General features: G+C 24.0%; 1 protein-coding gene across 1 annotated transcript; it reads right to left on the bottom strand.

The window, feature by feature from the left end:
- Nucleotides 1-253: 253 nt before the first annotated feature.
- On the bottom strand, nt 254-15,816 carry LOC113557000 (lymphoid-specific helicase-like). Its single transcript, XM_026962262.1, has 16 exons — nt 15,656-15,816; nt 10,321-10,365; nt 9,860-9,936; nt 8,421-8,548; nt 7,866-7,959; nt 7,148-7,249; nt 5,299-5,481; nt 5,010-5,230; nt 4,728-4,950; nt 4,086-4,247; nt 3,483-3,586; nt 2,894-3,101; nt 1,517-1,753; nt 958-1,117; nt 668-772; nt 254-599 (listed from the first exon to the last, which is right to left on the bottom strand). Exons 2-16 carry the CDS (start codon nt 10,352-10,354, stop codon nt 490-492), a joined length of 2,148 nt encoding a protein of 715 aa, XP_026818063.1. The 5' UTR covers nt 10,355-10,365; nt 15,656-15,816; the 3' UTR covers nt 254-489.
- Nucleotides 15,817-15,947: the final 131 nt, after the last annotated feature.

Genomic DNA, 15,947 nt, shown 5'->3' with positions numbered 1-15,947 from the left:
TATTTTTTGAACTTTCAAAACAAATATAAATACAGAGTTCAGACAAGTAGATTTTAAGTTTAAAGTATTTTAAGTTAAAGAGGGCCGTTAATAATGAGTATTGTTTAATAAAAGAATTGTCTGACTTTTATTAATACATAAAACTTTATAAATTATTAATATAAAATAAACAATTAATTAAGAATGGAATTTTTATTAGAAAAACATTTTTGTATTAAAGCATTATAAATGTTTTATAAAAAATCTTGTGTATTATCATGAAAAAGTCCTTTACTATAGACCTATAAGTAACAACTCAATATAAATAAAAAAATTGAAATGTAAAATATTTATCTTACATAGTAACTTTTCATAAGTATATATAATTTAAAAAGAAAAAAAATTTAAACAAAAAAATTCACCTTTTAACACATGAAATCATAAATCTTTTTCTATAAATGTATCAAAATTAACAACTAGTTATTACTTTTAGAAAAAATAAATAAATATTTAAGTCAATACTTCGAAGTGTTTGGTAGACTGAGTAGTATCTGTTTTTGGTGTTGATTTAATCATATCAGATCGATCTAAAAGAGAATCTAATTCTTCATCTGACAATACTACAAATATTTTAAATATAATTAGATAACAATTAACCAACCACTATTTAAAAATATAGACTACTCACTAAATCCATTTGACTGTATTTGCTGATCATAATCAGACGATTCTAATAAATTCATCAGCTCCTTTATATTAGACAAATCAATTTTCGTGTTTCTATTAAATGTGCCTACAATTTGTAGTTTTTAATTGTATTAAAATTAGTTAATTAATAATTGAACGCATGCAAATAAAGCAGCAGATTAAACATAAGTATACTAATGTAACGTAGAATACTTGAATAAAAATAAAGCTTAAAATAAATTATTTCATTAATCCCTTATAATTTATCAGTTATTTTTAATGTTAATTTACCATTGCCAATAACAATTTTTTCTAATTTCCTCTTAGCAACAGTGTGTGCTAAGATTTTTTCATCAACAGTGCTTTTAGTACAGAAACGGTAAACAACAACTGGTTTAACTTGGCCAATTCTATGACACCGATCTTGGGCTTGTAAATCACATTGTGGATTCTGAAATATAACATAAGCACATAATAATAATAAATTTTCTCAGCTCATAAAATATACTTCTGTGTTATAGTGACAATGTAAAGGAAAATTTATCATAAAAAAAAAAAAAAAAAAAAATAGAGATAGCAAAATTTGTAAAACTTTAATATTATCCTTTAATAAAATAAATCATAACCATGTTAGATATCAATGATTTATAGGATTAAAATGATAGGTTGATTGAACTTTGGGACTAAGTTCTGATGAAATCAAAAAAGTATAGAATAGAATATTCAGTGAAATTGATTAATGAATATTTAAAAAAGCTATCTTTAGCAGAAAGCTGTATAAAATAAGTATATTTAACATAATTTTTTTAAATTATTTAAACATTTATTCATTTTTTTAAATTAACTATACCCAATCACTGTCAAATATAATAACAGTATCTGCTGCAGTCAAATTTAAACCAAGTCCACCGGCACGTGTTGATATCAACATCAACAAACAGTTTGGATCATCAGTGAATGTATTAATTGCTTCAACTCTATCTTTAATTTTCATAGTACCATCTAATCTAGTGTACTCATAAGAACGAAAAATTAAAAATTCTTCTATCAGATCTAATAACTGTGTCATTGTAGAAAACAGCAACACCTAAAAAAATTAAATGATAAATTATCCTATAAATTCTTAATCGTTATGTGCAGAAGAGTTTTCTTAAACATTTTTAAACAAATACATTTTCATTTCTATCCGATATATTTCTCATGTTATCTAAGCATATATTTTGTTTAAGCAGAAAATTATTAAATATAACATGACTTTGTTTTAAAACATATTAGTTTAGAATAAAAAAAAAAATAGTTTCAAAAAACGACAAAAAAATATTAAATGCTAAATTTTAACTGAATATTCAGGTAGATGTATATTAACTAACAAATAAAAAAGTTGATCAATATCTATAAGTTAAAAATTAATTTTATATTAAGGTTGAGAGTTAGGTTAAGAGGTTGTCTCACCCGCATGTGTTGTCTATGTCTTACACACATACGAACATAGTAAATTTTTGTTTACCAGTTTCAATAACGTTTTAATATTAGAGTGAATTGACCTATAATCAAACTTTTAGGTAAGAACATTATTAGTATTCTCTCGTTGGCTTTTTTATTATATTTTTATTTTTAGGTGAGATGAATATGAAATTATGAAATATTTAAAAATGCTCATAATTCAATTAAAAATTAAAATATTGTAAAAATTCAACAAGAGAACACAGATAATGTTCTTACTTAAAAGTTTGATAATAGGTAAATTTAAGTGTAGGAAAATTAAATTTTTTTACGTTCAGTTAAAAGTTTATATTTATACTCCTGTATAATAGATTGGAAATTATAGATACATATAACAAGAACATTTTTTATATCAATAGTAGTATACTAGAGTTTAGAAGCATGACAGAAAATGGTATATGTGGCTTGTTCAGTCTTCAATAAAATATCAAAGGAAATATCAGCAACAATCTCACTTTATTGCTTTAATTGTGCAGGAATTGGTATTTTTTTCATGAAAAGAAGGGGAGGACAAGTGACTTACGATAAAAACTATCAACCAAGATTCTTAATAAATTAGTATGATGAAAAATATATAATATACAATATTAATAAGTACCCAATTTTATAATATAAAAATACCTGTTCTTAAATCAAAATATAGAATTGATAATAATTAATAAAATCATTTGTAATAATTTATTAATTAGTTATTGCTTATTAGTGATTATCTATTGTACAATACCTTATGACCAAGCAATTTTAACTTTGATAGCATTGCATCCAATATTAGAAATTTTCCACTAGCTTTAACAATGTTTTCATCAACAAGAATTTCATTTTGCCCCGGAATTAAAGGCATGTGAACAAGATATGGATGATTAGATATTTTCTTCAGTTGAATAAATGGATTTAATAAAACTAATGAGACAGCTTTATCTTTGGGCTCAACTCTAAAATTCATAAAATAATAAATCAATCATTTTTATATTTAATATTAAAATAATAATTAAAATCTACATTATGTTAATATTTAATATGTAGAATTGTAATAATATAAAATAAAGATTTTTTGAGGCATTAAAAATATCTCTATCAGACTTGCCATAAAATGCACATACCTAATTATCATATTTCTTTTATTAAGGCAATAAACAAGGATTAAATATTTATGCCGCATACAACATTATTTTTACAGTAAAAATTAAAAATAAAGCAATAGAAAATGACAAGAAAAAACTGAGTTTTTAGAGTTATTATTAGACTAAAATGTAGAATAAGATCGCAATACATTATAATATTTTGTTTCAAAGTTACAAAAAAATAATACTTACTTTTGTTCTGGTACAGGTTTTCTGATAACTCTATTTTCAGTATACCTTTCAATAGATTCAACACATTTCCTTTTAGACCTTACTTCAGGTTCACTTTGACTTGCCTAATAAAAAAAATGTTGAACTACAAATTTGAATTATAACTATTGTATTATAAGTTTTCAAGACATACAGAAAATTATTTGTTTAATGGTGAAGAATGATATATTTTTTAAGTACTAAAAATTTGAAAGAATTCAAAAAGATATTTATTTTAAATGGAACATATAAAATAATAAGTCTTATAAGAAAATTAACAGTATACAACGAAAAATTAGGTTAAAATTATGTTTATTAATTTTAAAAATGTGTAATAGATGAAGAATAATATGAATAATATTATTCGTGAATATAAAAGTTTTATTTATATTTAATTTATAAAATTTCACTTAATCTTGTAACTTATAAAATAATAAATTATTTAAAAAAAAAAAATCATAGATCAGAGTTGTTATTTGAGTGCAATAATTGTAAATTGTAATTTAGTTAGCAACATAAAAATTAATTTAATTTTTTGAAACTGATGTGAAATATTTTTTTGATGTATAACTAAAACAAAATTACCGATTTTCTATTTAATAATGTATCCATTTCTCTAGACAACGTAGCCATGTACAATTTGTGTTGCTGTTCTGTGACTGGAGCATAAATAACAATTTCTTTCTTTGGTGGCAAGTTTAGATCAGTTTCCATTTTTTGCCTTCTCAGAATAAAAGGTTTTAGTATCTATAAATATAAGTTTAATATAAATATTTATATTTAAATTTTAAGTTAGTATTTATTTGTGATATTAATTCATTTTTGGATATACAAATAACATACTAAATTTCCAAAGAAGCCGATTTAAAAAAGAGTTAATACCTATTGTCAACAAAGTTTGACAATACTACCATATTACTTTCTTATTAAGGGATTTCCCAAAATTTATATTTTAAAACTAGTAATAACTAACAAGTAATCATAAATTAATACATATTACCTTATGGTATTGGCAGTAGCTCATTAGAATATTATAATATCTAAAAATGAGGGAATATAGACATAGTTAACTTTAAATTTTGCAAATTTATGGATAATTATTAGTTTTTTAACTATTTAAAAAAATAAAAAACTTCTTTGGTAACATGAAATTTTAATTTGGTAGGTATGTTATGTGTATTACGTATATTTATTATTATCACATAATATAAAATGAATTTAATTTACTTTTACTATGGTGTCCAATATTTCATTTTTAGTAGCTATATTAATAATCCGGTCATTTGTACCATGAAAGTCATCTATCACAAACCATGAGCTAAAATCTTTTATATCATTAAATAACTTTGGCATCAATACATTTAATAAAGTCCATAATTCATTCATATTATTCTGAATAGGCGTCCCAGTAAGTATAAGCTTATTTGTACAAGCAAATTCACGTAAGCATCTGAGTATTTATTTTTTGTTTAAATCATTATTTATCATAACTAAATATATTTTTTATACCTTGTTGTTACGGTTAGAGAGTTTTTCAGCTTATGACCTTCATCAATCGTAATATACTTCCAATCATAACTTTTTAAATATTTTGTGTCCATACGCAAAATTTCATAAGTTGTAATAACAATAGGAAAGTATTCAAAGTTTCCCACTTTATGCTTTGATTTAAAACTTGATTGAATCATATAGCGTTGAATAAATGAACCATGGTATAACAAAGTGTTTAACTAAAACAATAATAAATGTGTTAAGTATACATCATTAATTTGATTATTTTAAATTCTATTAAGATTACCTGAGGAGAAAATTTAGAGAATTCTGATAACCAATTGGGAATTGTAGATAATGGAGCGATAACAAGAAACGGTCCTTTTATTCCCATTTCTATAAGGAAACAGTAGAAAGCTATAGCTTGTATAGTCTTACCAAGCCCCATATCATCAGCTAAGATACCATTTAAGCCATTTTCAAACAGAGTCTAAAAAATTTATGTTGTCAAATATATATTAAACATAATTAAGTAATAAATATCCAAATTATGCATATAATTATTAAGCATATTTCTAATTAGTATAACATTAAGAGGATGTCAGCATAGTATTTGTTATCTCGCTTTAGCAACAAACAATATAGCAAATTTTACATTCTCAATGACTATAACCATATTAATTTCTCAAATTAGAGTAAAATGGCCTATTATAAAATTTAAAGTTAAGATTATTAAGAACATTATCTAGGGCATCTCATAAGCATTATATTATATTTTTATTTTAAAGCGAGTTTGAGTTTCTTAAAATATATAATTAATTTGAAAATTTAAAATACTCATAAACTCGCTTTAAAATTAAAATATATTAAAACACTTATGAGACACCCTAGATAATGTTCTTAACTTTAAATTTTATAAGAGGTCATTTCACTATAATTTGATAAATTAATATGGTTAGTCAATATTGAGAACGTAAAATTTGCCATGTTGTGCGGGGAGATTAAAGAGAGATAACAAATATTACTACACTGACATCCTCTTAAGAGAAGTTGTACCCGCAAGTGTTGTCTTCGCCATACACTGCTATAACTCCCTTTATAATGAAAACATCAATACAAGCCTTCTTAACGTCTTGGATCAGAGGTTCTCAAACTGTGGGTCGCGATGATATTTTAAGTGGACCGTGTTGTATTATAAAAAAAAAAATTTTTTGCCAAAATTTAAAAAATTTCTAAAATGAGTAGTCATTAAAAGTTTGGGAGCCTCTGTCCTATATAATATCCTTACCTCTATATTTGATTTTAAATTAACTTCAATATTAAAACAAACAATATAAAACAGGTACTGCTGAATACAAATCTGCTATGATCAGGGCTCAAGACTAAAAGCATTTGCTTAATTTTATGAATTGACTTAAATGTAGCAGAATTCTATAGAAGTGTAACGTCATATTACAACACGTTAAATTATGAAATTTGAAAGTACTTTTTTAAACTATTTTTATAAAAGATGCTTATTTCCAGTTTTTCTGATTATTTTTGCTTTTTTGACCAGTTATTCTGTTTTACAGTTTTACAAAAAATCTATAAAAAATAAGGCAAAATGTCTCACAAGTGAAGTTTGATTTTTTTATATTATAAAAATTTGTGTTTTATTTATAGCTAGAAACTTTTCCTAATCATTTTTTTTCTTCATTTTTTGTAATATTTAATTATATTATTTTAAGCACAGTTACAAATTATATCTAATACCTACTTTATCATGTAGTTTTTTTTTTAATAAATATTTTTGCTCAAATTTAAGTTTTTTAAATGCTTATTTAAGTGCTTATAATAATGTTTTTAAACGCTTATTTTAATGACTTTCAGTGCTAAAAGTCCCAAGCCCTGGTTATGATATATGTTAGTAAGATGAAGACAGCACAGCGGGGTATAACATCATAATTCTGGTATTTTTAAATGAAAAATATTATAAACAAACTGATACTACTTTTATGTGAGTAGACTAACCAACAAGTAATAAAATAAATAAATAAATAAATTCAACATATTAGATATTAGAATATTCCAAGCCTTAGTTTCTATGGTATGATTCTTTGCCCATGTTATTCCAATTACAAATCAAATCAAATTAGTATATAAATTAAAATACATACTCTTATCCATAAAAGACCTTCTTTCTGGTAACTTTTAAGTGTTCCTTTAAATAGTTTTGGTTGTTGAAATAGTTTTAAATAATAGTTTTCATATTCTTCATTCTAGGTATCATAATAAATATTAATTAAGGACCTACAATTGACAACCAAGTAGCAGTGGTGATGAACTCATACAACTTTTTTTTGTGAAGCTAGATCTAAAATTTTTGTCCTTACCACCCACACATCCAATTTAAATGATTAACCCATTCAAGAAGTGAAGCAATCTAACATGACATATAAGTTCGGCACCACTGCCATGTAGGTACTATTAGAACAAAAAAAAATATCAAATTGAGCAAATTTTTATTTTCCTCAAAACAGAAACAAGGAAAATTATACATTATTGATTAATATAATATTACAACACATAATACTTAATCATTTAAAGAGTGGAATTTCAATTTTTTGTAGAATTTTAGAATATAATATAAGATAATGTCCAATACTTAGTTTTTAAAAAACTTTATAAGTACAATTTTTATATAAAATAAACCATGAAAAAATTAATTTATAATTTTAAACCAAGCTAATACAGATGGAAAAATAAATAAATTAATGATCCTAAATATTAAAATTGATAGTTATAGTTCTTTAGACACATCTAAATTGCCTAATTTCTTATTATAAAATACACAATAATAAATCATCATGTATTCAAATTTAAAAACATACTTACTTCAATTGGTTGATTATTTGAATCCTTGATTAAATTATTTTCAATGTTACTAGGAACATCTTTATCAACTTTATTAGCCTTTTCTAGTTCGCTTCTACATAATATAATCAAATTTATAGTAATGAATTATTTTTTATCTAATTATAAATATGTATTTTAATACAATGGATTTTATAAAATGTAAATTTTATCATAGAATCGATCAACTCAAAAACTGATAAAAATTGTCCAATTTTTAACAAATTAAACAGAATGAACCATCCATTTAACATAAGACACATAATGATTATTAAATGTTTTACATTGAAAGTGTTAAGCTAATGAAACACTATAAACTAAAATATACTTTATTTAATATTTTTATAGAAAAAGGAAAAAATTAAAGAGTTAGTTTTGATATGGTTATTAATTATTAAACCAATTAATTGGATAAACATATTTTAATGAAAAAAAAGAATAACTTTCAAAGCTTTTTTTGCCAAAAATGTAATTATCTGATTAAATCTAATTTCTATACATAAAGAATAATAATAATAGTTGATTGAAACAACTTACTTAATAATTTGAAGTTTACAATTTTTTAATCTGGTTTCAAATGCATTAGATAACTTAGTACTGTTTTCTAAAAGTGCAAGTAAATTTGTGTATCTTCTCATCTTTTCTTCATCATCCATATCGTTTAACTAACAGATTATAAAAATAAAAAAAAACAAGCAAAATTCAGTATTTTATAAAAAGTATTTATTTATTTATTTATTTTGGAAATAGCAATTTATAAACCATACACTTAAAAGTATACTAATTATAGTTTATATTTTTTGGTACTCCTTAACATAACATACACATTTTTTTTTTTAAATAAATCTTTAATTATAATCTGGCTTACAAAATATTGTCTAGGAAAGCAGTTATTTTATTTTTACGACCACGACACCCCTGAGAAATAGTTTGTGTTTGTGGACCCCTTTTCTTTAAATAATTTAAAATAATAGTTTTTAATAATATAAATAATTTAAATGCAATGTAAAAAATAATTTTCTCAATAATCACACATTTTGAGAAATGCTGGTCTAAGGAGTAAGAAAGGAGTAGGGTTCTCAGTATTGTACCATTTGTTACTGAATCAGTCACCAAGGAATAATACAAAACTCATAGTTGGTTATTTTATATGCAATGAAACCTTGTTTTATTTTTTCATTGGTAGGGATAGGGTGCATGAAAAAATAGTAAATAACATATATTAAAATATTTTAATAAGTGCAAAGAAAATCAATTTGACATACATACAAATAACTGCAACTAAGAGCAGTTGGTTTTTGCGAATCAAACTATACATTAAATAACAATGATATTTTTAATCTAAGAGTGTATGTTTTAGTTGTTTTTATTACTTTTTAGTTTTTACATAGTTAGGTATGTGTACATAATTTTTCATAGCTGGAAATAAGTACATATTTAGTAGATATTTTAGTATTTTAAATTTATTCAGATACTTTTTTCAATTTTTGATGACAAAAATTTTAAATATTCTGTTATCTAAATGGATAATAATTTTATGGAAAATGTTAATTTGAAAAATAATTTAACTTACATTGCTGCAAATCTTTGCTAAAATAGGTTGTGATAAAATCATCATTCCAACTTAACATTTTTAAATCTCAGATAACATGTAATTTCACATTGTTTCAAAAATTAGCAAAATAAGCAATACACATATTTTTCCCAAGCATATTTATATATTTATTTTCTTTATTTTTCAATTAAGCAATTTATTATTATCATTTTAATATTTTATTACATACTTCAATAAGAATATGTACAAGTTTATATTTTTTTTTTTTACATTGAAATACATAGCATAGGCTAAATATGAAGCATTTGTTAATAAGATTTAAAAATTGTATTTTAATAATACTTAATATTTTTAAAAAACAATTGCTAAATTATAAACTAAATTATTTGTAGTTATATAATACAAGAACTAAAAAATTTACCGAAGAATTAGCGTCTTCTTGTATAGAATTGTCTTCGTCTATTGGCGATTCCTCCTCCATTAGAATATCAATTTCATCTAAAAAATATGATTACCAAATGAAGTAAAATAATGCTTCATTTCCAAACTTTATTTTGTGTTATAAGTTATAGTTACATAATACAATTTTACAGTATTAAAGTAAAAAATGCTCGAAAAGAACAATATAGTGTATGCTTATTAATGATAAAAAACAAACACTGTAGATTTATTGTATAATTAAATATTTAAATCTAATTATAGTTAATTAATAGTTTTGATTCTCAAATGAAATGAAACGTTTGAAAAACAATAAAATGAAGAATATGTAATGCTATACATGTATTATTAAAATGTTAGGCATTTCTTATAAAATATGAATACCTATAATATGTTTAAATGATTAACAAACAAATTTGGTAAAACAGAAATTACAATTCTTACCAGATGAATCCATTTCAGTTTTTGTATCATCCATTTTTTTGTTCCCTATAAAATATAATTGTTGAAATATTTAATGTTCAAATTCTAAACATAAAAATTAGAATTAAAAAAAATTTAAATAATATTTTTATAATATTCAAAAATTTAAAAATATTAAAACTATTTTTACATTAATGTAATATTATTTTTTAAATGGGGATTATTCAAAATATTAAAGATTTTTATTTAAACTAATATTTATTATTTTACAGTAACAACATTTGAAATAAATTTAGTTTCAAAAATGTTAATGTTAAAAAAGTTACAATTATTTATAACCATTTAAATGTATTTAAACTGTTTTTGGGATTTTTCGACATAAGTCATTATTTAATTAAATTTTAAATCAAATTTGAAAATATCAATCAACCAAGGTCAGTGTTAGGAAGGCATTGTAAATGTCATATAACTAATAACTGGCCTACAAAACAAATATATAATTTGGAAAGCCAATAAATATATGTTATTGTGGCATGTGATGTTTTAAGTTGATAAATCGAGAAATTTGATATCAATGATTAATATAGTATTATAGTAATATTTGTACATAGTTCTCCTAAGAACAGGGCATATTTAATGCTCTTCAAGCGATAAAAGATTAACGTATTAAAACTGCTACCATTCTGTCCAATTATATTATTATTTGTTATATTATTAGTAGGGCTAGGATTTCTATGCATTAGCATGTTTATTTCCTTAAGTCCAAATTGATTGGTTGTCAGATATGTCCACAATTTGGCTTATTCTTGATTAAATAGTATAATTTTTTTTTCTGCATATTTCTGTATATTTTGAACATAATACATCTAATTGCATATAAATACATTTTTGAGAATCTTGTTAATTTTAAATGTTATTTATTTAATAAACGTCTATAATTATTGGTTTATTTATCGAATTATCGTAAACATACTATCTATCAAACTAAAATGGACTTGATACTAAAGAAGAATAAGGGATTCAAAACATTTCTAAAAATGTGTAACATTATAAACGGAGAATAAAACGGAAGAAAAAGATATTAATATTACTTTAAATCCGGAACAAATCACGTTAATTTATGCTCCAACATTGATGTAGTAAGTAGTTTCGACTTAATCGCCGGTCGTTCACATTTGAAAATTTAAAAATACACAATTTAATAATAACATGTAATAATAGTAACTAATATTTAAAAAAAAATTGTTTTTGCATATTTTGGTAAATAAAATGCACATTATACACAATTTTTGACTGCATAGAAATCCTAGTCCTAATTTATTATTAATAATTAATTATTATAATAGTATGTATTTATATCATATTATATTATTGTTATTATCTTTTGGGCTAATAATACTTATTATAAATACCGTAAAACAATGTAAATAGAGAGTCCAACTCCTAATATAAAAAGACAATGTCTTAAAATAATTCTACATATTTTGAAAATGTCATTGCGTGAAGTACGTACCTAACATTTATAATAAAAATGTTATGTATATTATGTCTCCACAAATAATAATTTTGAATATTTGAATTATATCAAAATAACCGTGTTTTAAACTAAAATACGTACGAGGAAATTATTGTATTTAATTTTCAAACCTTTTCAATAAACATTGAAGATTTTATAAACTGTCTACTACAAAATACTTATAATAGTTGGTAAATTATAGTAATTTTAAACAATTTTGACTTTATAAATGTATACATGAAATATAACGTGGATATGTATTTTATTACATTTTTAAGGATTTTGACTCAGTAAATAATTTTTAATTGACATTTAAAGGAAAAAGAAACAAAAATGTCTAATACTATAAATAACTCAATCAAAATACTTCTAACATTAGTAAGAAAATGATAACATAGATATTTCCAGTTACTAAGGTTATTAACACTTCCGAGTTACACAAAAAATCAAATCAATTTTATCAAAAACTGGATTTAAGTAAAAAATTTCGTTTTTCCATATTTTTTCATGATTATTTTGAAAAAACCAGATAATTTTTTATTTTGACCTTAGATCCAAATCGCTATTTAAAACCACCCTCCAAGTTTAAAATTGAACCATCTTTTAAACTACTTTTCGTGTACACAAAAAAACACATTGTAAAATCAATACATTTCATCGCTCTGCTTAGAATTTAAAATTAAGAAAAAGTCAATACTCGATATTCTAATAAACTAACAACTATTAAATTATAAATTAAATAATAAAAATATCATAAAAACGTTTTAAAATAAATCTTTTTGAGGTAAATAACATTCTAATTTAAATAAGTACCTACATAATAATACCTTACTTACTGTTAATACACATTTGTAAATTGTAATATTAAACTAGCAGATTTTATTTTTCTACAATATCCAGTATTAGCCCATATATATCTAAACAAGTATATTGTATAGTCAATAATCATATACAGTAATACTCCTCAGGAATTACTTGAAAAAATATTTACAGTTGTGCGTCTTCTGTTTTATTGGCCACTTATCTTACCTTAGACCAATTAGTTGGCTTGAAATCAGTGGTGTTCCCATTAATTTTTTTGAGAGTATACTATTCGTCAAATATAAACATTTAATACAATAAGAATATTTTTCTTATGGTCTATAGGAGAGTAAAACCAGTAAAACCAGTAAAGAGCGTGTCAATAATATGGAAAAAAATTGAGATTGAGAACATACGCAGACACCCAGTATACCCATAATATTGAAAAAAATCTTGAGAGTATACGGCGTATATGTAGTATACCCTACGGAAACACCCCTGCACGAAATCGTTAATAAATAAAACTTAAGAAACAGCAACTACTAAATGCGTTATTGTTTAGTTCCCGTTTTGCAATTCGTTAAAATTTTTAAATTATAGCATTTCTTATTCGTGGACTATAAAATCGAACTATTATAGAATTACTCGTGAATAATTCGTGGTTATCACTTCAGAATGTAGTAAAATTATAAAATCCATTAACATACTGATATTCGTGTAAAATTCGATTTTTTTTGTATTCATTACGCGTCATGAATTGGTAAAAATAAAATTGTTCGAATAAATTAATTAGCATGACTCCCGACAAATAATCAAATCAACCAATTTAAAAAAAAAAAACTATTGATAACAACAAGTTATTATTTTTTTAAATTAACTTCTAACATACTTGAGTTTAATTTTTTTTCTCGATAATATGCAGTTACTAGTCAGCTAAGCAATTTATTATAAGTCAGGTTAATTTTGTTTCTAATATAACCCCCATGTAACATTTAAAATAGATTTTATTTAGAACAAATAATTGTTTTCATCGAAAATAAAACAATATTATTTATAATATAGTATGAAAGTACCTACTTAATACTAAATTATTATACTTTTAAATCACTGAATGCACTATTTTTAGATTTTAATAGAAATAATAAACATAAATAAAACTATTTATGAAATTCCGTAGTGACCGTAATAAATTACAATCTCCCACAAATAAATTAAATTAAATTTTGAATCTTTTGACGTTTTAACAATCACATTACCAAACATCTCAGTTCAATATTCGAAGATAAATATTTAAACGTCGTCTAATATGGATTTGTTCTAAAGATTTGATCAGTTTCAAAAAATGTATAAATATATTCTGAGGTGTTAGTAAACTATTTCTTCACAAATGATTCATGTGCTATAAATTATTTATACTTAATGTTTTAAAACTAACAGATTGTAAATATCTTTTAATAACAATTAAAAAAGAAATTGATACTTGAAAGTCTTAAAAATCAATATAAATAAATAATAGCTTCTGCCTATCATTTGATAGCCTCCCTTCTAATACTTTAACGAATTCCCACGGTTCAAAAATGAATCAAGAATTCAAAAAACTAAGTATTTGTTCAAATCATGTACATAATATGGGTAAAATGTATTTAAATGAAAAAAAAACGTACTGGTTATAATTATAATATATTAGTGTGTATTATAAAATGTAATAGCTTGATCCATATTCATATACGCCACTGATAGAGCTATAAAGGACAATGAATTCCTAAAATTATTAATTATTATTTATTACTGTGTAGGTGACTCTATTGATGGGAAATTACCAACCATACGAATAACATATTATTACTATTGTATAATTGTTCGGGGAATCGTTATGCCTGTCAACTTATCGTTTTTATTACTATTGAATCGTGTACTCTTACCACGTTTTTACTTGTGTGTTTGCTTATTTATAGACAATACTATATTATTATACTGTAGTACGTACAAATTATTTATACGCCGGGTTAACCTATGATAAAATAATACGTCGTAATCACGACTGTGATGAATGACGATGAATCGGAATTATTTACAATTTGAAAATAATCTGTATACTATACTACAGTGGAACTTCATTTCACCGTCATACTCAAAAATAAATATTAATGGACAGATGAAACTATTTACCGTTATAAATGATCTTGCGACGAATGAACAATCTTACATTCCAAAAACGCTAACAATTGTCAATCAAATAAAAATAACTTCACACTAGGAAAAGCAACTTAATTCGATTGTAAACAATTTTTTTCATTTTTTTTTTTTTTTTTAATTATACGTTACAGTATTTCATAATATAATATACACATGCACATAAATTATAACAATGTACGAAAATTAAAAAAAAAAAAATTACGTTTATCCATATATCCGATTAACTATATCCGACTATCTATTTAATAATTCGTCAGGGAGACTCGGGGAGGTCTATTTAGTCCGGGGCCTGACGGATAATCGAAGTTCCATTGTATAATAATCATTAATAATCGTTCAAACTAGGACACGCCAGTCACCAGGTTTTATCGAGTAACCCAGAAGTGTGACCGACTTTTCAGAATTTTAGATATCGATAGAAATAGAAATAAAACCGCTCTTAAAAGTACAATAGTTATTACATATTAATATTATGTTGATTAACTGGTCAAATCATCACGTCAAAATCGTCCATATACAGTTTTAATTCTTAATATCTATTAGAATGCTATCAGAAAACAAGTGAAAAATCGATCGAACATTATTACCTATTTATTACCACACTACCACAGACATAACATACTTCGGTCATCGGGAAACTAAAAATAATATATTAGTTGCACTTAAACATAAGTAATATAATAATTAAGTACAATTTTTTTATTTAAAAAGAAAGTTAAATTTTTTTAAGACAAAATAATAATTTATAAATTTTATCTGTAACATAATCCACAGCACGACATAAGTCCTCCCCTTTCAACGTCAAAACTGTTAAGCCCATATTATAAACGAAGGTTTACTCACAAAATACTACGTTGAGATGGTCACCGGTCGCCAACAGTTCAAAACTCGTTAATCGATGTTGAGTCAAATCAGTAGACAGACAGTAGTGGACTAAAAACAACTTCTGAATCTCGTGCAAACGCTGGAATAACAGTGAATGAACGAGGGAACTGAGTGAAGTGAATACGACGGAACACTGGCCCAGACGTGACTCTATCGGCGACGACATAAATGGAGGGGACAACCGTATCGCGTTTGATTTGTCGTCGTCGTTCGGGTCTCCGCACGTTGGCACAGGTCCGTACCACAGTAC

Source organism: Rhopalosiphum maidis, chromosome 3 (assembly GCF_003676215.2).
Source record: "Rhopalosiphum maidis isolate BTI-1 chromosome 3, ASM367621v3, whole genome shotgun sequence".
Taxonomy (NCBI): Eukaryota; Metazoa; Arthropoda; class Insecta; order Hemiptera; family Aphididae; genus Rhopalosiphum; species Rhopalosiphum maidis.
Note: the sequence above shows the minus strand (reverse complement) of the source record. Positions and strands in the feature narration are given on the sequence as shown.

Coding starts and splice junctions, on each gene's coding strand:
- LOC113557000 (XM_026962262.1), bottom strand. CDS start 10,354: ATGGATGATACAAAAACTGAAATGGATTCATCTG. Junction 5,231..5,298: donor TCTCTAAATTTTCTCCTCAG/GTAATCTTAATA, acceptor TTATTGTTTTAG/TTAAACACTTTGTTATACCA. Junction 3,587..4,085: donor CATTATTAAATAGAAAATCG/GTAATTTTGTTT, acceptor TTTTTTTATTAG/GCAAGTCAAAGTGAACCTGA.